Source organism: Coregonus lavaretus (genome assembly GCF_964263955.1).
Source record: "Coregonus lavaretus genome assembly, contig: HAP1_SCAFFOLD_2553, whole genome shotgun sequence".
Classification (NCBI taxonomy): Eukaryota; Metazoa; Chordata; class Actinopteri; order Salmoniformes; family Salmonidae; genus Coregonus; species Coregonus lavaretus.
In genome coordinates this window covers 21,530-45,762 of record NW_028166936.1, presented here as the reverse complement: position 1 = coordinate 45,762, position 24,233 = coordinate 21,530, and the positions used below count along the sequence as shown (strand labels likewise).

General features: G+C 47.0%; 1 protein-coding gene across 1 annotated transcript in view; it reads right to left on the bottom strand.

Annotated features, from left to right (window-relative positions):
• LOC311114080 (nidogen-1-like) overlaps positions 1-21,648 on the bottom strand; it is a gene marked incomplete at its 3' end in the record, with an annotated part of 48,931 nt that extends 27,283 nt beyond the window's left edge. Inside the window, exons 1-12 of the mRNA XM_084189361.1 lie at positions 21,455-21,648; positions 21,138-21,230; positions 20,704-20,930; positions 11,939-12,258; positions 11,419-11,559; positions 10,796-11,047; positions 9,554-9,754; positions 8,118-8,260; positions 7,847-7,937; positions 6,967-7,107; positions 4,820-4,948; positions 3,522-3,665 (exon numbers count right to left, since the gene is read on the bottom strand). Of these exons, the coding sequence (XP_084045487.1) occupies positions 3,522-3,665; positions 4,820-4,948; positions 6,967-7,107; positions 7,847-7,937; positions 8,118-8,260; positions 9,554-9,754; positions 10,796-11,047; positions 11,419-11,559; positions 11,939-12,258; positions 20,704-20,930; positions 21,138-21,230; positions 21,455-21,646 (2,074 nt within the window). The 5' untranslated portion in view covers positions 21,647-21,648. The remainder of the gene's footprint in view (positions 1-3,521; positions 3,666-4,819; positions 4,949-6,966; positions 7,108-7,846; positions 7,938-8,117; positions 8,261-9,553; positions 9,755-10,795; positions 11,048-11,418; positions 11,560-11,938; positions 12,259-20,703; positions 20,931-21,137; positions 21,231-21,454) is intronic.
• Between the last annotated feature and the right edge of the window lie 2,585 nt (positions 21,649-24,233).

Genomic DNA, 24,233 nt, shown 5'->3' with positions numbered 1-24,233 from the left:
TTGTGTCCATAAAATGTATATAGTATGTATAAGCTGGAAGTAGAAGCCTAAGTCCATTAGTTTACTCCAATTAGGGTTAGGGGAAAATAATAAAGGAAAATATATTTAAAATAATATATATTTCCCAAAAATATATGGGGGATAGGAAATGATGCAGACAATTACATTGATGCAAGCTACAATCTATCTGCAGTATTAAAGCTGATCTACCCCCTAAAAAAATAAACAAGTAAAAAATAAATTAGACTCACAGCTGCCAAAGTTGATTCTAACATGCATTGACTCGGGGGGTGAATCATTATGTAAATGTATATTTCTGTATTTAATTTTCAATAGATTTGCTAACATTTCTACAAACATGTTTTCACTTTGTCATTATGGGGTATTCTGTGTAGATGGGTGAGAAAAATATTTATTTAATCAATTTTGAATTCAGGCTGTAACAACAACATGTGGAATAAGTGGAGGGGTATGAATACTTTCTGAAGGCCCTGAATACTGTTGATACACTGTTAGATATACTGCTAGTACTGTTAGATATACTGCTAGTACTGTTAGATATACTGCTAGTACTGTTAGATATACTGCTAGTACTGTTAGATATACTGCTAGTACTGTTAGATATACTGCTAGTACTGTTAGATATACTGCTAGTACTGTTAGATATACTGCTAGTACTGTTAGATATACTGCTAGTACTGTTAGATATACTGCTAGTACTGTTAGATATGCTGCTAGTACTGTTAGATATGCTGCTAGTACTGTTAGATATACTGCTAGTACTGTTAGATATACTGCTAGTACTGTTAGATATACTGCTAGTACTGTTAGATATACTGCTAGTACTGTTAGATATACTGCTAGTACTGTTAGATATACTGCTAGTACTGTTAGATATACTGCTAGATACACCGTTAGATATACTGCTAGTACTGTTAGATATGCTGCTAGTACTGTTAGATATACTGCTAGTACTGTTAGATATACTGCTAGTACTGTTAGATATACTGCTAGTACTGTTAGATATACTGCTAGATACACCGTTAGATATACTGCTAGTACTGTTAGATATACTGCTAGTACTGTTAGATATACTGCTAGTACTGTTAGATATACTGCTAGTACTGTTAGATATACTGCTAGTACTGTTAGATATACTGCTAGTACTGTTAGATATGCTGCTAGTACTGTTAGATATACTGTTAGTACTGTTAGATATACTGTTAGTACTGTTAGATATACTGTTAGATACAGTGCATTCGGAAAGTATTCAGACCTCTTGACCTTTTCCATATTTTGTTATGTTTCAGACTTATTATAAAATTGATTAAATCAAATGTTTTATTTCTAAAATTGATTTTATTTTAATCTACCTACACAATACACCAAAATGACAAAGCGAAAACAGGTATATATTTTTTTACATTATTGCAAATATATAACAAATTTAAAAACAGAAATACCTTATTTACATAAGTATTCAGACTCTTTGCTATGAGACTCAATTGAGCTCAGGTGCATCCTGTTTCCATTGATAACCCTTGAGATGTTTCTACAACTTGATTGGAGTCCATCTGTGGTAAATTAAATTGATTGGACATGATTTGGAAAGGCACACACCTGTCTATATAAGTTCCAACAGTTGACAGTGCATGTCAGAGCAAAAACCAAAGGAATTGTCCGTAGAGCTCCGAGACAGGATTGTGTCAAGGCACAGATCAGGGGAAGGGTAAAAAAAATATTTCTGCATAATTGAAGATCCCCAAGAACACAGTGGCCTCCATCATTCTTAAATGGAAGAAGTTTGGAACCACCAAGACTCTTCCTTGAGCTGGCCGCCCGGCCAAACTGAACAATCGGGGGAGAAGGGCCTTGGTCAGGGAGGTGACCAAGAACCCGATGGTCACTCTGACAGAGTTCCTCTGTGGAGATGGGAGAACCTTCCAGAAGGACAACCATCTCTGCAGCACTCCACCAATCAGGCCTTTATGGTAAAGTGGCCAGACGGAAGCCACTCCTCAGTAAAAGGCACATGACAGCCCCCTTGGAGTTTGCCAAAAGGCACCTAAAGACTCTCAGACCATAATAAACTAGATTCTCTGGTCTGATGAAACCAAGATTGAACTCTTTGGCCTGAATGCCAAGCGTCACGTCTGGAGGAAACCTGCCACCATCCCGAGGGTGAAGCATGGTGGGGGTGTTTTTCAGCGGCAGGGACTGGGAGACTAGTCAGGATCGAGGGAGAGATGAATGGAGCAAAGTACAGAGAGATCCTTGATGAAAACCTGCTCCAGAGCACTCAGGACCTCAGACTGGGGTGAAGGTTCACCTTCCAACAGGACAACAACCCTAAGCACACAGCCAAGACAACACAGGAGTGTCTATGGGACAAGTCTCTGAATGTCCTTGAGTGGCCCAGCCAGAGCCCGGACTTGAACCCAATCGAACATCTCTGGAAAGACCTGAAAAAACTGTGGAGTGACGCTCCCCATCCAACCTGACAGAGCTTGAGAGGATTTGCAGAGAAGAATGGGAGAAACTCCCCAAATACAGGTGTGCCAAGCTTGTAGCATCATACCCAAGAAGACTCGAGGCTGTAATCGCTGCCAAAGGTGCTTCAACAAAGTACTGAGTAAAGGGTCTGAATACTTATGTTAATGTGCAACATTTCTAAAAACCTGTTTTTGCTTTGTCATTATGGGGTATTGTGTGATTGATGAGAATTATATATATTTTTTAATCCGTTTTAGAGTAAGGCTGTAATGTATTCTGTACTATTCTACGGTATCTTAGTCACTTTAATAATGTTTACATATCTGCATTACTCATCTCATATGTATATACTGTATTCTATACTATTCTACTGTATCTTAGTCCATGCCGCTCTGACATCGCTCGTCCATATATGTATATATTCTTAATTCATTCCTTACTTAGATTTGGGTATATGTTGTGAAATTGTTAGATATTACTTGTTAGATATTACTGCACTGTTGGCGCTAGAAGCACAAGCATTTCGCTACACCCACAATAACATCTGCTAAACACGTGTATGTGACAAATAAAATTTGATTTGATGTAACAAAATGTGGAAAAAGTGAAGGGGTCTGAATACTTTCCCGAATGCACTGTGTGTGTGTGTGTGTATGTATGTATGTATGTATGTGTGTGTATATATATATATATGTGTGTGTGTGTGTGTGTGTACGGTACCTGGTAGATATTGGGGGCATCCTGGGATGTGCTTTTGTATGTTATTGCTGTAAGAACGAGTTAGCTAGCATGTTCTAATTGTAAGGGTCACATTAGCTCCCTGCTAATTCAGTTATTTCCATGCTAACAGACGAATCATGAATCTACATTCATCAACACACTGTTGTCCTGCACATCTAAATGCGCTAGAATAAACACCGATCAACTGGGATCGATGGCTGGACACTCCTTTCTTTTAAAAACACCAACGCAAGAGTTACAAAGTACGATCACATCTGTTACACAGAAGTGCACAGTCACGCCGTTACCTTGGCAGACCCGTCCGCGTCCCTGGAACCCGGGCAAACAGGAGCAGACATAGGAGGATCCCCCACTGTAGCTACATCGGGCACGCTCCGGGACGTCGCAGTCATGGCTTCCGGCCGCGCAGTGGTCCACAGGACGGTCCACTCCTGGAGAATCATCATCATCATCATCATCATCAGCAAGTCAGTCAGTCAGTCAATCAATCTATCAATAAATCAGTGAATCAATCAACTCCTGGAAAGGATAGGGGTGTCGTCATCAAGACAGGAAATACTTCAGATTAACCAATAGGACACAGGCTGACACAAAAGAGATGATCTGATTGGTCAAAAGACCAATTCCTGAAGAAAAATTATAATCTGAATTGGGCTGCCTGTGTAATGTAATAATGTAATATGCCATTTAGCAGACGCTTTTATCCAAAGCGACTTACAGTCATGCGTGTATACATTTTTTGTGTATGGGTAAAAACAACAATATCTGTCTGTTGCTGAGAAATGAGCAGACATACTAGACTCTCATCTGTTCTGTTTGTATTTCCCTTATATGGCAGTGTTTAGTGTTTATCCCCAGAATAAAAAACTGCCAGAAGACACACAGAGAGAGAGAGAGAGAGAGAGGGGGAGAGGGGAGGGGGGACAGAGGGGGAGAGGGGAGGGGGGACAGAGGGGGAGAGGGGACAGAGAGAAAGAGAGAGAGAGAGAGAAAGAGAGGGGGACAGAGAGAGAGAAAGAGGGGGCAGAGCAAGAGAGAGAGAGAAAGAAAGCGAGAGGGGGACAGAGAGAGAGAGAGAGAGAGAGAGAGGGGGCAGAGCAAGAGAGAGAGAGAGAGAGAGAAAGAGAGGGTAACAGAGAGAGAGAAAGAGGGGGCAGAGCGAGAGAGAGAAAAAAAGAGAGAGGGGGACAGAGAGAGAGAGAGAGAGGGGGGACAGAGAGAGAGAGAGAGAGAGAGGGGGCAGAGCGAGAGAGAGAGAGAGAGAGAAAGAGAGGGGGACAGAGAGAGAGAAAGAGGGGGCAGAGCAAGAGAGAGAGAGAGAGAAAGAAAGAAAGAGAGAGGGGGACAGAGAGAGAGAGAGAGAGAGAGAGAGAGAGAGAGAGAGAGAGAGGGGGGACAGAGAGAGAGAGAGAGGGCAGAGCGAGAGAGAGAGGGGGGGACAGAGAGAGAAAGAGAGGGGGACAGAGAGAGAGAAAGAAAGATAGAGGGTGACAGAGAGGGAGAGAGGGGGACAGAGAGAGAGAGGGAGAGAGAGAGAGAAGGGGACAGAGAGGGAGAGGGACAGAGAGAGAGAGAGAGAGCGTACCTATGCAGGTGTACCCGTCGCTAGCGAACTGGTATCCATCATTACACTCACAGCGGAAGGTTCCGGGCTGGTTGTTGCAGACTGAGTGTTCTCCACAGGTCTGGGGCGTCTCTCTACACTCATCAATATCTGACAGGAACACATGGAGACAAACAGAAACCTGAGTCAGTCTGTTCAGATCTGAGGGGTTCGTATCGACTTTGCTCACCACTCAAATATGATAGAAAAGTAACAGCAACACCGGAGCGCTGGACACTAAACACTAAATGTCGACGGTATGTCGATTTAAAAACTGCAGGTTACTTACAAGTTATTACCTGTAAACATGACAATGAACCTGTGGGGCTATCGATCAATGTATCGTCTGGGGGAATATTTTTCTAAGTGTGCCACCAAACCCAAAATCCCAGGATGCACAGCAAAATACTTCAGGAACATATTAGACCAGTCACCGTTGGACCAGTCACCGTTGGACCAGTCACCGTTGGACCAGTCACCGTTGGACCAGTCACCGTTGGACCAGTCACCGTTGGACCAGTCACCGTTGGACCAGTCACCGTTGGACCAGTCCAATATGTTGGAAGGTTTTTCGGTGTTCTGTAGAGTATCTGGATAGCAGTGGGACTGTAGTTCACTGGTTGGACTGTGACTGAATCAGACTGGTTTCCTTATGACTAAATGTGTTTAGAGATACAGTTTCCTGTGTCTGTCAAACATCCTTCCTTTTCTTTCAGTGGCTAAGAGCACTTCCTTTCCCCTCATTCCAAAACTGTTCCTACCCGTCCCAACCTCTCCCCAACCCCACCCCAAGCCTGTCCCAAGACAAAATAAGAACTCCTCTCTATGTGGACTAGTGACTAGGGACAAGGGTCCTCATCTTAACCTCTGTGTGCCCGAGAGCACTTCCTTTACTGTCGTCCTAAAACTGTTCCTCCCCTCTCCCAAACCTGTCCCAAGACTGTCCCAACTCCAAAGACAACACCATTTCCTAACCCAGCTCCAAGCCCAAAATAGAAACCCCCCTCTCTATGTGAAGGGGCTATTCCTTTCTTCCTCCCTGGGGAAGTGGACTGTAGATCATATTGTTTATGTACTCTGAAATGAGCCCTGAAACCCTGAGATATGAAGGGAGGGACTAGGGACTAGGGTGGAAATGGTCCTCTAATGAACCTCTGATTGACTGTTTGGTCTGGGAGTCAGAGAGTGAACGGACAGGATTTGTTTACAGGATGGGCTCTCAACCAGGACTTCACAGTCCAGAGTACAGAGTACAGCAGAGTACAGTACAGAGTACAGCAGAGTACAGTACAGAGTACAGAAGAGTACAGTACAGAGTACAGAAGAGTACAGAGTACAGCAGAGTACAGCACATAGTACAGAGTCAGTACAGTACAGAGTACAGCAGAGTACAGAGTACAGAAGAGTACAACAGAGTACAGAGTCAGTACAGTACAGAGTACAGCAGAGTACAGAGTACAGAAGAGTACAGAGTACAGCAGAGTACAGCACATAGTACTGCACAGTACAGAGTACATCACAGAATACATAGTATAGAGTACAGCACAGAGTACAGCAAGGTACAGAGTATAGAGAGTACAGAGTATAGAGAGTACAGTACAGAGTATAGAGAGTACAGTACAGAGTACAGAGTATAGAGACTACAGAGTATAGAGAGTACAGTACAGAGTACAGAGTATAGAGAGTACAGAGTATAGAGAGTACAGTACAGAGTACAGAGTACAGCACAGTACAGAGTATAGAGAGTACAGTACAGAGTACAGAGTATAGAGAGTACAGAGTATAGAGAGTACAGAGTATAGAGAGTACAGTACAGAGTACAGAGTATAGAGAGTACAGAGTATAGAGAGTACAGAGTATAGAGAGTACAGTACAGAGTATAGAGAGTACAGTACAGTACAGCATACCTGTACGTGGTAATGAGGACACTGTAATAGGTCATGGAGCATTAGATAAATGTTTTTCCCTTCCCTGCCTGGAATGCAAAATACTGACTAGAGCTTCATTTAACCACCAAATGATGCTGTTAAATGATGTAATTGTTCAGATCTGGTACTGAACAGCTCTCTGGCTGTGTAGTATGAGTACTCCAGACAGGCGTACCATTACACGCAGTCCCCATAACATACCATAACAGGAGCGTCCGTCTCCTGTGAATCCCGCAGCACAGTGGCAGGTGAACTCTGTCCCCTGTTCGGGTCTACAGACAGCGTTGGTGTCACAGCCGTGTCTCCCAGTGAAACAGGGATTCTCTTCTTCCTGCTGGCCTCCTGGACAGAAACACAACCAGTTGAGTTTAATACAGCTTTTCCCAAACTCTCCCATCCCCGAGGGGTGCACACTGATGTGTGTAGTGCTAGGGCAAAATATGATTAGGACTGAGTTTTGGGAAGTGCTGGTTTAATATCACATTATCAATGTAATTAAGAACTGCATTATCACACATTTAGACAATGTTTCATATTGTATTGTAGGTTGTTGCTACAACTCCAAAACTGATACTACTAGAAACCATCGGCCAAACTAAACTATATGGCCTCCCGAGTGGCGCAGTGGTCTAAGGCGCTGCATCGCAGTGCTAGCTGTGCCACTAGAGATCCTGGTTCGAATCCAGGCTCTGTCGTAGCCGGCCGTGACCGGGAGACCCATGGGGCGGCGCACAATTGGCCCAGCGTCGTCCAGGGTAGGGGAGGGAATGGCCGGCAGGGATGTAGCTCGGTTCGATTCCCACGGGGGGACAGTATAAAAAAAATAAATAATGTGTGCACTCAATAACTGTAAGTCGCACTGGATAAGAGCGTCTGCTAAATGAGGGCTCTCAGTTAGGAGGATCCGTCTAGAACAGGATGGAGGAAATGACTACGACTAGAAAACGTCTTCAAATAAGACAAAATAAGACTAACAGAAAGATGTGTCAATTAGGGCAGGAGGAATCGGTCTAAGCAGGAAGGAAGTGAAATCAGACCAATCAGAGAGACAGGAATAACCTCAGACAGGAAGTGACCTCACCTTTGATGTCGCCGATCTTGTTGCTCATGGCGTATCGGATCAGCTCGTTGTTGGAGTCGTACATCACAAACACCTGGTCCACGCTCAGCATCTGTAGGAGACATGATGTATTAACACACTTGGTTAGAACTTACACACACTCAGGGTCCGCTGTGGTAAAGCTCCTTTGGATGGATGCACTTTGTCCTTGCTAAGTGTCTTGGGCACAGTGGCAGTGGTTTGTAATTCAATCAGTCTTGTATGATTGATTGATTGATTGATTAGTGTGCACCTGTGTGGGCAGTATGGCCCTGGCAGCCTCGTCATGTGGACAGCTCTGGAAGGTGATGGACTGTCTCCACTGGTACGTCCTGGTCTCAGCAGAGCCATCATCCAGATTCACAGTGTAATCCCTTGTAGAGGAAGACGTGATCACTGAGGGGACAGGAGGCAGACATTAACACGCAACACTAGAACTATTGATCTCAGTCTTAACTTCAACCACATAGTCCAGCATAGAGGAAGATGTGATCACTACAGGAGGAGAGACACCAGGCTCAGAGGAAGATGTGATCACTACAGGAGGAGAGACACCAGGCTCAGAGGAAGATGTGATCACTACAGGAGGAGAGACACCAGGCTCAGAGGAAGATGTGATCACTACAGGAGGAGAGACACCAGGCTCAGAGGAAGATGTGATCACTACAGGAGGAGAGACACCAGGCTCAGAGGAAGATGTGATCACTACAGGAGGAGAGACACCAGGCTCAGAGGAAGATGTGATCACTACAGGAGGAGAGACACCAGGCTCAGAGGAAGATGTGATCACTACAGGAGGAGAGACACCAGGCTCAGAGGAAGATGTGATCACTACAGGAGGAGAGACACCAGACTCAGAGGAAGATGTGATCACTACAGGAGGAGAGACACCGGGCTCAGAGGAAGATGTGATCACTACAGGAGGAGAGACACCGGGCTCAGAGGAAGATGTGATCACTACAGGAGGAGAGACACCGGGCTCAGAGGAAGATGTGATCACTACAGGAGGAGAGACACCGGGCTCAGAGGAAGATGTGATCACTACAGGAGGAGAGACACCGGGCTCAGAGGAAGATGTGATCACTACAGGAGGAGAGACACCAGACGCGACCAGGTGACGGAGGTGCAGCCTATGAATAGATATCTACTTCTATGTTTAGAACCTGTTAGAATCCTTTAGAACCCTGTTTAGAATGCGTTTAGAATCCTATTGGATGCAGAGCCTAGTTTTATCAAACATGGTTGTATATTTAAGCAATGAGGCCCGAAGGGCGGTGGTATATGGCCAATATACCACGACTAAGGGCTGTTCTTCCGCACAACGCAACACGGAGTCCCTGGACACAGCCCTTAGCCGTGGTATATTTAACATACAGCACAAACCCCTGAGGTGCCTTATTGATATTATAAACTGGTACCAACTTAATTAAAACAGTGAAAATAAAAGTGTTGTCATACCCGTGGTATACGGTCTGATATACCACGCCTTTCAGCCAATCAACAATTGGTAGCAGTATTTCTATCTGTATTTCTAGCTGTAGCTGGGACTTCGCCAGGAGACTGGAGGAAACGTCTATAATAAACAGAGTCCTTCTGGAGTCTAGTCTGTTTATGGAAAGCAACATGCTACATCGTGCTAGAACGGTATAGTCCCAGGGGGTTAGGGGGTCAGAGGTTTGAATGACTTACGGTTGGAGCTGTACTGGTAGATCTCTGAGTAGGGCTCTATCTGGACAGTGGATCCTCGGAGGACTTCGGGGACACGGCCCTCCAGTGTGGTGCTGACCACCAGGTGATTATGCTCATCTATCCCACTGAACACCTGTTTGATGGTCAGCTTCTCCTGGGCTGGTAGGAAGGTCACCTCAGCCTGACACATAAACTCACCACCTGGAGAGGAGACATTTTCATTTAATTTAATTGATTTACTGCCAGCGTAGTCCACTCAGTAACAGCAACAATTGCCACTGTTTTCCAGGGAGTCCTGGGTTCTGACACAAATAGCGAGAGGCAAAACGTGGTTGGGCCCGGACTGGACTCAACGTTGGCCCTCTGTCCTCCGTCTCTAACACTCTCTGCTCTGAGGTAATGTGAGGAGAATGCGGTGGGAGATATCTAGAAGACAGCTGGCCTTTCCTGGGTTTGTCTGTGTGTGTTTGTGTGTCTGTGTGTGTTTGTGTGTGTCTGTGCATGTGTGTGTGTGTGTGTGTGTGTGTGTTTGTTTGTGTGTGTGTGTGTCTGTCTGTGCATGTGTGTGTCTGTGTGTGTCTGTGTGTGTGTGCGTGTGTCTGTGTGTGTGTGTGTCTGTGCATGTGTGTCTGTGTGTGCGTGTGTGTGTCTGTGTGTGTCTGTGCATGTGTGTGTGTGTCTGTGTGTGTTTGTGTGTGTCTGTGTGTGTCTGTCTGTGCATGTGTGTGTCTGTGTGTGTGTGTGTGTGTGCGTGTGTCTGTGTGTGTGTGCGTGTGTGTGTCTGTGTGTGTGTGTGTGTGTCTGTGCATGTGTGTCTGTGTGTGTGTTTGCGTGTGTGTGTCTGTGCATGTTTGTGTGTCTGTGTGTGTGTGTGTGTGTGTGTGTGTGTGTGTGTGTGTGTGTGTGTGTGTGTGTGTGTGTGTGTGTGTGTGTGTCTGGCCTGACTAAGTGGTGTTGCAGCTGCAGCAGAACCCAGCAGCTGTGAATCACGTCAAGTCATGAAACCCCAGACTTCCTCCATATGAAATACAATGACTATGTAAACGAGTAAGAACCGCATGTCAAATCTATGTTAAAAGGTCAGGAAGTTCCTACTGTTATGTACAGTCTGACCTTCAACTTGTCAACAAGCCCTTGACTAGGTGAATCAGGTGAGTTATTTCAGGGCTAACAACAACATTGTGAAATGCCTGGGGATCCTCGAGGAGAGGTTTGAAAACCACTGGGCAGACTAGGTTTCACCGATGATGCTGAATCCGTTCTTGTGTCCAGGCTGTTGCAGGGCGAAGGCCCATCCGATGACTCCTCCCAGGGCTGACAGGGGCTGTAGGGAGGGGCCTAGGCTGGCAGGGATGGTGCTGATAGCCACGTACGCTCGCCCGTCATTGGCTACCACGTAGGAGTGCAGGTCGTTGCTGTTGAACTCGACAGGAGACGGAGAGTTGCCCACGTACACCCTGCCGTTCACCTTGCCGTTCATCCTCTGGGGCTTACCTGATAAAACACAGAAGAAGAAGAAGAAGAAGAAGAAGAAGAATGTATTACTTCTTTACTGTCTACTGTCACAGATTTATTAATCCACTTCCCTGATAGACAGAACAGCAACAAGTCTGGGAAAGAGTCGCTCTGCGGTTGTCTGATGACTGGCTAGTTATAATTGAATTGACAAGCTAGCAATGAGTTACCACTCACATATTAACCATTTAGCAGACGCTCTATCCAGAGTGAATTACATGATCACAATTATGATCATTGCCACACCCTTTTGATTTTCATATAGATAATTTGCTGAGTGATAATTTAGTTTTGGTTCAAAAAAGTAGAAAAAGAAGTAGCTATGGAGTTGAGGAAAATTGGGGACTTACCCTCTGAAACACACTGTATTCCGTTGCCGTAGTAGCCGAGCCGACAGTGACAACAGTAACCGCTGGCGTAATCTTTACAGTCGGCGAAGGTGGAACACTTCTTCCTGTTGTTGGCACAAGTCTCAGAGTTGTAGGAGAACACTGTAAGAGGAGAAGGTCATGGTAAGGTTAGCACATCAAACATCAGAAGGACCTGGTCGGGTCATGGTAAGGTTAGCACATCAAACATCAGAAGGACCTGGTCGGGTCATGGTAAGGTTAGCACATCAAACATCAGAAGGAACTGGTTGCAATGTTCTTGCATTTCAAACAAAGTTCTAGAATTAATAAATAATTATAATCTAGAATTAAAAAATATAAAAAGTTCTAACATTTTAAAACAAAGTTTTAGAATTTAAAACAGTTCTAAAATCCTAAACAAAGTTCTCGAATTTCAAAGAAAGTTCTAGAATTTAAAACAAAGTTCTAGAATTCAAAGTAAAGTTCTTGTTTCCCAAGCTACCACACAATGTGAACCCACCGTCCACGTTGATGTCTCCATCATCTACCACCACCACCTGAGGCTGGTACTGGACCGTGTGGACCGTGAACTGGTCCCCGTGGTGAGGTCCCTGGTGAGGCTGCTCCTCGCGGTACACCTCCTCCTCCGGTTTGTAGGGAGGATACTTCACCTGTTGCCCTCCTCCAGGATACCTCTCTGAGGCAGCCTCCTCCGGGACCCTTGACTCTAGGTCTGTGTCTGGGGGCAGGTCTGTCACCTCTCCTGGAGCCACGCTTGTGAAGTAAGGAGAAGTCCCAATCTCGTACACCCACACGCCTCGCTTACCTGAGTTGGTCTCCCTAGAGAGAGACAGAGCAGGAGGAGAGAGACCGTGAGGAGTGATCACCAGAGGAACTGACTGATCCTGCAGTATTATGTCTGTACTTCAGTGGTAAAACCAAATATGACCTCCCTCACAGACATTGGTGGAACAAAGTCTTGCTACGAAAGACCCTCAGTTCTAGCCTGGTTCCAGATCTGTTTGTGCTGTTCTAGCCTGGTCCCAGATCTGTTTGTGCTGTTCTAGCCTGGTTCCAGATCTGTTTGTGCTGTTCTAGCCTGGTTCCAGATCTGTTTGTGCTGTTCTAGCCTGGTCCCAGATCTGTTTGTGCTGTTCTAGCCCTGGTCCCAGATCTGTTTGTGCTGTCTTGCCAACACCTGACAAGGACCACATGAGTTGGCAAGACAGCACAAACAGATCTGGGACAGGGATACCTTGGTTCTTCAGTGACACGTGGTAAGTATCACAACTTACTCTGCAAGAGCCTTGTGTTAAGTTGTTGGCTCAATAACCCACCATGTCTATTTAACATTGTTATCAGGAAATATTCCAAAAGTATGGAAATCAGCTCTTGTGCAGCCACTCCATAAGGGCGGGGACAGTAGTGATCGTAATCATTATCGCCCCATTTCAAGGCTTCCTTGTCCAGCTAAGATTCTTGAATCCTTGGTACATGTACAGCTTTGCTCTTTTTTATCTGAGAGATGTATTTTGAATGTAAACCAATCAGGCTTTAGTCCTGGGCATAGCACTAGTACAGCAACCACTTTAGCTGTTAATGATCTTGTCAACGCTTTAGACACTAAAATGAAATGTGCTACTTTGTTTGTGAAGCTGTCAAAAGCTTTTGATACCGTTGATCATGTTATTTTATTGAATAAGTTGTCCTCAATAGGCCTGAGCTCTGACGCCTGTTCATGGTTTCATGATTATCTTAGTGACAGAACTCAGGCCATCGTTGTCACGGTTTCGGCCGAGGCTGCTCCTCCTCCTGATTCGGGCAGGCTTCGGCGGTCGTCGTCCCCGGAGTACTAGCTGCCACCGATCTATGTTTCATGTTCGTTTGGTTTTGTCTTGATGTTGTACACCTGTGTCTTGTTAGTCCTCGTTAGTGTCCTATTTAGTTCTCGTTGTGTGTGTTTGTCTTTGTGTGTGATTGCTCTTCTGTTTCGTGTTGGAGCTACGTACTTCCCTCCAGTGTTTTGGAGAGGTTTTTCGCACATGTTAGTGCGCCGTTTGTTTGACGCCTGTGTGCGCCATTATTTCGCCTTCGGGCTTATTGTGCTTATTTTCTACGTGAATATTGCACTAAAGTCTTTTGGACTGAGCTTCTGCGTCCTGCGCTTGATTCATGCACCACACCCACCTTCAGCACCCCTTGACAGAATCACACACCCAAATGGAATCAGCAGGATCTGCAGTTACGCCTGAGTCGCACGAGGAGCATGTTCGCGGCCAAGATGACCAGATACGACAACTGGGGACCGCTCTACAGGACGTCATCAACACCCTGCACCGATGGGAGGCCAGCGGGGTAGCCACACCTCCACCTACCCTGCCAACCCCATCGGCCGGTCCACCAGTCCCAGGTCCGGAACCCAGGGGGATTCGGCTCTCGCTCCCGAGGGCGTATGACGGAACAGCTGCCGGGTGTCAGGGGTTCCTCCTGCAGGTGGAGCTCTACCTGGCCACTGTACACCCGGTGCCCTCGGGACACGAGAGCGTTTCCGCCCTCATCTCCTGTCTCACGGGCAAGGCGTTGGAGTGGGCTAACGCCGAGTGGAGGAAGATGGACGCCAACACCATCTCCTACGCCGAGTTCTCCCGCCGCTTCAAGGCCATCCACCTGAGGGCAAAGCGGCGGGGGAGCGTCTAGTCCACCTGAGACAGGGGAGGAGGAGCGCACAGGCGTTTGCTCTAGAGTTCCGGACTCTAGCGGCGGACGCAGGGTGGAATGAACGGGCCCTCATCGACCATTTTCGATGTAGCCTACGGGAGGACGTTCAACGTGAGTTGGCCTGCAGGGATACCCATCTCACATTCGACCAGTTGGTCGATATGTCCATCCGTCTGGACACCCTGCTGGCCACCCGTGGACGTCCCGAGGGGGGTCCGTCCATTCCGCCCTCCGGCACCTCCGAGCCGAGCCCTATGGAGCTCGGGGGTGCCGGCGCTAGAGAAAGGAGGAGGAGGAGCCCGAGGGGGCCTGTCTCCTGCACCAAGTGCGGTCGTGGAGGGCACACTGCGGCCAGGTGCTGGGGAGGGTTCTCCGGGGGAGAAGACAACAGGCCACGCACTGGGGGGGCCTCCCAGGTGAGTAGACGTCCCACTTACCCAGAGCTTTCTGTTGCGCACTTTTGTATACCTGTGTGTTTTCCACAGGTTGCACCTCATTCCCAGCATAAGGCGCTAGTAGATTCAGGCGCAGCTGGGAATTTTGTTGATCGGAAGTTTTGTTTAGATTTAGGGATCCCTCTCCTACCTGTTGACAAACCTTTTCCCGTTCATGCCTTAGATAGCCGCCCGTTGGGGTCGGGGTTGATTAGGGAGATCACAGCACCACTTAGGATGTGTGCGCAGGGGGGTCATGAAGAGACTATACAGCTGTATCTGATCGACTCTCCTGCGTACCCAGTGGTGCTGGGAATTCCCTGGTTAAGCACCCATAACCCTGCTATTTCGTGGCAACAGAGGGCTCTCGATGGGTGGTCTGCTCAGTGCGAGGGGCGATGTCTGGGTGTTTCCGTGGGGGCGACTTCGGTGGAAAGTCCAAACCAAGTGCCCGCACTGCACATTCCGCCTGAATATGGGGATTTAGCTCTCGTGTTTAGTAAAACTAGGGCGACGCAGTTGCCTCCTCATAGACAGGGGGATTGTGCGATTGATCTCCAGGCAGGAGCAGCGCTCCCACGGAGCCACGTGTATCCTTTGTCTCAAGAGGAGAGAAAAGCTATGGAGACTTACATAGCCGAATCTTTGAGACAGGGATACATTCGGCCCTCCACTTCTCCCGCCTCCTCGAGTTTCTTTTTTGTGAAGAAGAAAGATTACCGTGGTCTCAATCAGATTACTGTGAAATACAGTTATCCACTCCCTCTGATTGCGACCATGACAGAGTCATTGCATGGAGCGCGGTTTTTCACAAAATTGGATCTCAGGAGCGCGTATAACTTGGTGCGCATTAGGGAGGGCGACGAATGGAAGACAGCGTTTAGTACCACGTCAGGTCATTTCGAATATCTCGTCATGCCATATGGGTTGATGAATGCTCCATCAGTCTTCCAATCCTTCGTAGATTACATTTTCCGGGATATGCAGGGACAAGGGGTGGTCGTGTACATTGATGATATTCTGGTGTACTCGTCTACCCGAGCATATAACCCTGGTGCGTCGTGTATTGAGGAGGCTGTTGGAGCACGACCTATATGTCAAGGCAGAGAAATGTCTGTTTTTCCAGGAGTCGGTCTCCTTTTTGGGTTATCGGTTGTCCGCGTCAGGGGTGAGAATGGAGGTGGATCGTGTGTCCGCTGTGCGTAATTGGCAAACTCCAACCACTGTAAAAGAGGTGCAGCAGTTCTTGGGCTTTGCGAATTACTACCGGAGGTTTATCCGGGGTTTTGGACAGGTGGCAGCTCCCATCACGTCCCTTCTGAAAGGGGGTCCGGTGCGCCTGCAGTGGTCAGCTGATGCGGACAGGGCCTTTAGGAGACTGAAGGACCTGTTTACTTCGGCTCCGGTGCTGGCGCATCCGGATCCCGCATTACCCTTTCAGGTTGAGGTAGACGCGTCTGAGGCTGGTATAGGGGCCGTTCTCTCTCAACGGTCCGGCACGCCACCTAAACTCCGCCCCTGTGCTTTTTACTCAAAAAAGCTCAGCCCGGCGGAGCGTAACTATGACGTTGGGGACAGGGAGCTGTTAGCTGTAGTTCAAGCCCTTAAGGTGTGGAGGCATTGGCTTGAGGGGGCTCAACACCCTTTCCTCATTTTGACTGACCATCGGAACCTGGAGTACATCCGGGCAGCGAGGAGACTGAACCCTCGCCAGGCTCGATGGAGTATGTTTCTCACCAGGTTCGTATTTAAAATCACGTACATCCCTGGGTCCCAGAATGGTAAGGCAGATGCGCTGTCCCGGCGGTATGACACGGAGGAGAGGTCCGTTGAGCCCACTCCCATACTACCGGAGTCTTGCCTTGTGGCACCGGTGGTGTGGGAGGTCGATGCCGAAATCGAGCGAGCGTTGCGTACCGACCCCAGCCCTCCACAGTGTCCTGAGGGTCGGAAGTACGTTCCGCTCGAGATTCGGGATCGACTCATTTACTGGGCTCACACGTCACCCTCCTCTGGACATCCGGGTATTGGCCGGACAGTGCATTGCCTTAGCACTAAATACTGGTGGCCCACTTTGGCTAGGGATGTGAGGGTTTATGTCTCCTCCTGTTCGGTGTGCGCCCAGTGTAAGGCGCCCCGACATCTGCCCAGGGGTAAGTTACAACCCCTGCCCGTTCCACAACGACCATGGTCCCACCTCTCGGTGGATTTTTTGACAGACCTTCCCCTCTCTCAGGGGAATACCACCATCCTGGTCGTTGTGGACCGGTTCTCTAAGGCCTGTCGCCTTCTCCCTATGTCGGGTCTTCCTACTGCCCTACAGACCGCTGAGGCCCTATTTACCCACGTCTTCCGGCATTACGGGGTACCCGAGGATATAGTGTCTGATCGAGGCCCCCAGTTTACCTCCCGTGTTTGGAGAGCGTTCATGGAGCGTTTGGGGGTCTCGGTTAGCCTTACCTCAGGGTACCACCCGGAGAGTAACGGGCAGGTAGAACGTGTCAACCAGGATGTGGGTAGGTTTCTGAGGTCGTATTGCCAGGGCCGGCCGGAGGAGTGGGCACGGTACATTCCCTGGGCCGAGATGGCCCAGAACTCTCTCTGCCACTCCTCTACCAACCTAACCCCCTTCCAATGTGTGTTAGGTTACCAGCCGGTTCTGGCACCTTGGCAGCAGAGCCAGATCGAGGCCCCTGCGGTGGATGATTGGATGAGGCGCTCGGAAGAGACGTGGAACGCTGCCCACGTCCACCTGCAGCAAACCTTTTCCCGTTCATGCCTTAGATAGCCGCCCGTTGGGGTCGGGGTTGATTAGGGAGATCACAGCACCACTTAGGATGTGTGCGCAGGGGGGTCATGAAGAGACTATACGCGTATAACTTGGTGCGCAGCGGGCCGTCCTTCGTCACAAGGCGAGCGCCGATCTCCACCGCAGTGAGGGGCCGGTGTACGCACCCGGAGATCGAGTCTGGCTCTCTACCAGAAACCTACCCCTCCGCCTGCCCTGCCGGAAGCTGGGTCGGCGGTTTGTGGGGCCCTTTAAAGTCCTGAGAAGATTGAACGAGGTGTGTTATAAGTTACATCTACCTGTTGAGTATAAGAATATTAATCCCTCGTTCCATGTGTCTCTTCTCAGGCCGGTGGTAGCTGGTCCACTCCAGGACAATGAGATAGGGGAGACTCCTCCGCCCCCACTGGACATCGAGGGGGCTCCGGCGTACACCGTTCGGTCCATCTTGGACTCAAGACGCCGGATGGGGGGTCTCCAGTATCTCGTGGATTGGGAGGGGTACGGCCCGGAGGAGCGGTGCTGGGTGCCGCGGAGGGACATCCTAGACCCATCTCTCCTGTCGGAGTTCCACCGGGACCATCCCGCGCGCCCTGCTCCGCGTCCTCCTGGTCGTCCCCGAGGCCGGGGTCGGCGCACGGCTGGGGCCGCGCGTCAAGGGGGGGGTACTGTCACGGTTTCGGCCGAGGCTGCTCCTCCTCCTGGTTCGGGCAGGCTTCGGGGGTTGTCGTCCCCGGAGTACTAGCTGCCACCGATCTATGTTTCATGTTCGTTTGGTTTTGTCTTGATGTTGTACACCTGTGTCTTGTTAGTCCTCGTTAGTGTCCTATTTAGTTCTCGTTGTGTGTGTTTGTCTTTGTGTGTGATTGCTCTTCTGTTTTGTGTTGGAGCTACGTACTTCCCTCCAGTGTTTTGGAGAGGTTTTTCGCACATGTTAGTGCGCCGTTTGTTTGACGCCTGTGTGCGCCATTATTTCGCCTTCGGGCTTATTGTGCTTATTTTCTACGTGAATATTGCACTAAAGTCTTTTGGACTGAGCTTCTGCGTCCTGCGCTTGATTCATGCACCACACCCACCTTCAGCACCCCTTGACAATCGTGATTGATGGGGTTAAGTCTTAATTTCTTGAAGTGCATACAGGTGTACCACAGAGGTCGATTTTGGGACCTGTTCTCTTCACTATTTATATAAACACCATCTGTTAAAAATGGTAAACTACTTATATATGCAAATTATACTATTTTATACAGTATGCTATTGCCCTGACTGTTGATCTGGCTGTGTCAAAACTACAGTCAGATTGGATAGCTATGCAGGAAAACTACAGTCATATTGGATAGCTATGCAGGAAAACTACAGTCAGATTGGATAGCTATGCAGGAAAACTACAGTCAGATTGGATAGCTATGCAGGAAAACTACAGTCAGATTGTATAGCTATGCAGGAAAACTACAGTCAGATTGGATAGCTATGCAGGAAAACTACAGTCAGATTGGATAGCTATGCAGGAAAACTACAGTCAGATTGGATAGCTATGCAGGAAAACTACAGTCAGATTGTATAGCTATGCAGGAAAACTACAGTCAGATTGTATAGCTATGCAGGAAAACTACAGTCAGATTGGATAGCTATGCAGGAATCCCTGATTTAAAACTTGTGCTTAATACAGGCTAAACGAAATACATGTTGTTTTTAAACTCTCGTAAGAATGTTTCAGATGAGCTACATGTTGACTCATTAGAGATGGTTCTCCAATCGAACGTGTTCCTGTATATAAATACTGAGGCATTTGGGTTGATATGGATTTGACATTTAAAAAACATATAGATGAGCTTTCTCTAAGCAGAAGGAAGCAGATGATTCAGTCCACCTTTTGATCTGTTCCTGATTATGGTGATATTATTTATCAAAGTCCAGCTGCTACTGCTCTTAACCCTTTGGATGCCGTCTACCATAGTGCCCTTCGTTCTGTTACAGGTGACAGTTTGATACTCATCACTGCATCCTGTATCAAAAGGTTGGCTGGACTTCGCTAAAGACCCGTAGATCTCTACATTACTCCCTTTTTGTTTACAAAGGCCCTACTTCATAAATCTGTCTTATCGAACTTTGCTGTTGAAGTATAGACTCCTGAGTTGCCCAACCCGTTACCAGGATTGGTTAACTCCTGAGGTTCCTGTTAACTCCTGAGGTTCCTGTTAACTCCTGAGGTTCCTGTGAACTCCTGAGGTTCCTGTTAACTCCTGAGGTTCCTAGAGACTCCTGGGGTTCCTGTGAACTCCTGAGGTTCCTGTGAACTCCTGAGGTTCCTGTTAACTCCTGAGGTTCATGTGAACTCCTGAGGTTCCTGTGAACTCCTGAGGTTCCTGTTAACTCCTGAGGTTCCTGTTAACTCCTGAGGTTCCTGTTAACTCCTGAGGTTCCTGTTAACTCCTGAGGTTCCTGTGAACTCCTGAGGGTCTCCACCGAGGAGGTAAATCAGCTTATAGTTTTAATGCTCCGTATTGCTGGAATAAAATGTAAAATATATTTCATCTTGATGTTCTGGTGCTGTTCGGGCAATTTGAAGTATTGATTGGGGACTTATTTGTGGAGGAATATAACTGTTTTTCTGGGCGATATGTGATGTTTTATTTGTGCTTACCATGACTGTGTTTTTGTATTTTAATGTATATATATATATATATATATATATATATATATATATATATACTGTATATACTGTATATACTGAGTATATAAAACAGTAAGGATCCCTCCATAATATTCGTCGGAGCATGCTGGCCTATGTTGACTCCAGTGCTTCCCACAGTTGTGTCGAGTTGGTTGGATGTCCTTTGTGTGGTGGACCATTCTTGATACACACGGGAAACTGTTGAGCGTGAAAAACCCAGCAGCGTTGCAGTTCTTGACACATACCTGTGCGCCTGGCACCTACTACCATACCTCGTTCAAAGGCACTTAAATATTTTGTCTTGCCCATTCACCCTCTGAATGGCACACATACCTCTTTAAGGAATACCTGGAATAGTATAACAGTAATCCTTCTACCCCCCCCCCCCCCAAAAAAAAAGGAAAAAAAAGTGGTAGTCCCACTGGCTATCCTAAGTTGAATGCACCGAAGTGGATTTAACAAGTGACATCAATAAGGGATCATAGCTTTCCCTTGGATTCACCTGGTCAGTCTATGTCATATACTCAGGGTATATATTTTTTGTATAATGTGTATGTTTATATTGTATTATACAGGACGCATTTGGATAAGAGACCTATGGTCTCAATATGTCTTCCTTGTTAAAATAAAGGTTAAATACATATTTAGAAAATAAAAAGTCCAGTACTTACTCTGCCAGCGCCCTGACAGAGGTCTCCCTCTCGGTGGTGATGCGGTAGTACGGTCCCTGTCTGGTGAACACTAGGTACTTGACCAGCCCTTTACTGAAGCCAGCCTGCATGGCCTGACTACTGCCCCCTACAGCTGTGGAGGCAAACTGCAGCCCCTCCCTGGGGTAGAGGAGGATAGCATAGGAGGCAGTCTCAGCTGACGCTATCACCAGCTGGAAGCTGTTCCTCTGTTGAAAAGAGAGATTACGAGAGAGACTTTCAACACGGTTACATTGTTAGGATTCAAACGCAAGAATGTCACTCACTGTTTCCGCTTGCTCTTTGGGGTCAAGGTCGGGCTACTCTAAAGCACTTTGTAACCTCTCTTTCCACATTAATAAATTTACTTGATTGATTGATTGATTGATTGATTGACTGGTAAATTCTGATCTCACCTGTTTCTCCAGTCCGTCTCCTCTGCTGTGGCCATGGTGTTGCCTGGAGACAACGTCTACCCAGGTGACGACCACAGAGTGTTCCGGCTCCACCTAGTAAAAACAGGTAACAGCTACTTTAATTTCATTCATTGCTTATGACCTACAGTATGTATTTTGTTTATAGTGTTTTAGTGGAATATTTTTACAATGTAAATTGTATTCGCAATTCAGCTCATTGCCAGTTGTACAATGTCTTGGTTAAAGTAAAACAAATGTTTCTCTCTCTCTCTCTCTCTCCATTATCTTTCCCTCTGTCCATTCTTTCTCTCTCTCACCTCATCGTCCTCTGGAAAAGCCCTGTTGATCTGGTCCGCAGCCTGCCGCAGGGTGGCTGGGCTGGCGTCCTGCCGGTAGTACACCTTACCCACGCCGTCACCAGTATCCAGGTCGCCGTGCAGGACCGCGATCATGCCGAACCCGGCGGGCATCTTACCGAGGTATGTGGACTCAGCGCTAGGCTCTGCCATGGCAACGAACCCATTGGTGTTGATCTGAAATGTAAAACAAACACAAACTGTCAATCAGCAAAAACACGGGTTGACTGGATATTATGTGAGGCTTCATGTGTTGTTGGTGGTGCGTCTTTGTCAGTTTAGCTTGGGATAAAATGCTGCCCTCGACAATCTGCCGCACTTGGTGGCCACCTAAACCTGTATGATGGGCGGGCCGGCCCTGGTCAGCAGCATGAGAGGATAACAGCCCTTTAGGACACACCCAGGGTCTGAAATAGCAGAGTGTCTGAGGAGAGGTCAATAACAGCCCTTTAGGACCCACCCAGGGTCTGAAACAGCAGAGTGTCTGAGGAGAGGTCAATAACAGCCCTTTAGGACACACCCAGGGTCTGAAACAGCAGAGTGTCTGAGGAGAGGTCAATAACAGCCCTTTAGGACACACCCAGGGTCTGAAATAGCAGAGTGTCTGAGGAGAGGCCAATAACAGCCCTTTAGGACTCACCCAGGGTCTGAAACAGCAGAGTGTCTGAGGAGAGGTCAATAACAGCCCTTTAGGACACACCCAGGGTCTGAAACAGCAGAGTGTCTGAGGAGAGGTCAATAACAGCCCTTTAGGACACACCCAGGGTCTGAAATAGCAGAGTGTCTGAGGAGAGGCCAATAACAGCCCTTTAGGACTCACCCAGGGTCTGAAACAGCAGAGTGTCTGAGGAGAGGTCAATAACAGCCCTGTAGGACCCACCCAGGGTCTGAAATAGCAGAGTGTCTGAGGAGAGGCCAATAACAGCCCTTTAGGACTCACCCAGGGTCTAAAACAGCAGAGTGTCTGAGGAGAGGTCAATAACAGCCCTGTAGGACCCACCCAGGGTCTGAAACAGCAGAGTGTCTGAGGAGAGGTCAATAACAGCCCTGTAGGACCCACCCAGGGTCTGAAATAGCAGAGTGTCTGAGGAGAGGTCAATAACAGCCCTGTAGGACTCACTTTGATCTGTATTCCATTATCTTATCAGTCAGCTGCTCTGACCTAGTAAACTACTAATGAACTAACAGTCAGCTGCTACTAGTGAAAGTAGAAGTCACCCAGTAAAATACTACTTGAGTAAAAGTCTAAAGGTATTTGGTTTTAAATATACTTCAGTATCAAAAGTAAAAATCATTTCAAATTCCTTATATTAAGCAAACCAGACGGCACCATTTTCAGTATTTTATTTATTTATTTACGGATAGCCACTCATTCACAGACGAAGCATTTTTGTTTAGTGAGTCCACCAGATCAGATGACCAGGGATGTTGTCTTGATAAGTGTGCGAATTGGACAATATTCCTGTCCTGCTAAGTATTCAAAATGTAACAAGTGCTTTTGGGTGTCAGGGAACATTTATGGAGCAAAAAGTATATTTTCTTTAGGAATGTAGTGAAGTAAAAGCAAAAGTTGTCAAATCTATAAATAGTAAAGTATTACTTAAGTAGTACTTTAAAGTATTTGTACTTAAGTACTTTAAAACACTAAGGCTGTTGGTCAGCCCAGGAGACATCCCGAAAATCGGTTTTCCCGAACAGTTTGGGCTAGAAACTAACATGGAAAGCTGAGACATTATGAAAAGCTGAGACTCACGAACACGATGATGTTCTAAGTTTCTACGTTTTGCTCTAAGACCCCCAGAAGCTACATGCGACTCGTCTGAAGTTGGGACCGCAGATCTGCCAACTTCCTGTCTGTAGCGTCCAAACGGTTTGGCCTGCACACTAATATGACCCCTCCGTTGAAAGGTGAGACTCTCACGAACACATTTTGTTGTTTTGCTGTACGACACCTCTAGTCCCGTGTAGCTCAGTTGGTAGAGCATGGCGTTTGCAACGCCAGGGTTGTGGGTTCGATTCCCACGGGGGTCTGGATAAGAGCGTCTGCTAAATGACTTAAATGTAAATGACCCCCACAAGACCCACAAGACTCATCTGAAGGGAACCTCATACTGGGCTGAAAAATGAACGGAAGTGAGTAGGGCATTTCCACGTCAAATGTATATGGTCATTACACAGTATATATATATTTTTACTAATGTATACATTCCTGAGTGTTCAGATATAGGACAGACACTTCAAAACATACTTCCTTTTGATTTATTTTTGGACTGTCTGTCTGTATCTTTTATTTATTTATATGGGCTATAAGCAGTAAGGACAAATGCAATTTCATCAAATAATGTAAAAAAAATATTTTTTACACCTTCAGGGGTCATAAAAATCTGAATCAAATAGCTAAACGATCCATAGTATGACCATTTTAAAACAATGAAATGTGTTTAATATGTGTTGGCTAGAGAAGTACAACCCCTCAAGGTTTATGCTCTCAGGGGTTAAAGCCTCTGATATTCACCTGAATGACCCAGTTATCATTCACATGTCTCTAACGATATCAATCTATTGAGATGCTTTTGTTTCATGTTTTCATGGTCCTAATTCCTCGTGTGTGTGTGTGTGTGTGTGTGTGTGTGTGTGTGTGTGTGTGTGTGTGTGTGTGCGGCTGGTCGGCTGGTCCTCTAGCAGGCTGGTTAATTGACTGAGCTCAAAGGCAGCATGCAGAATAACATTTGGCTCAGAG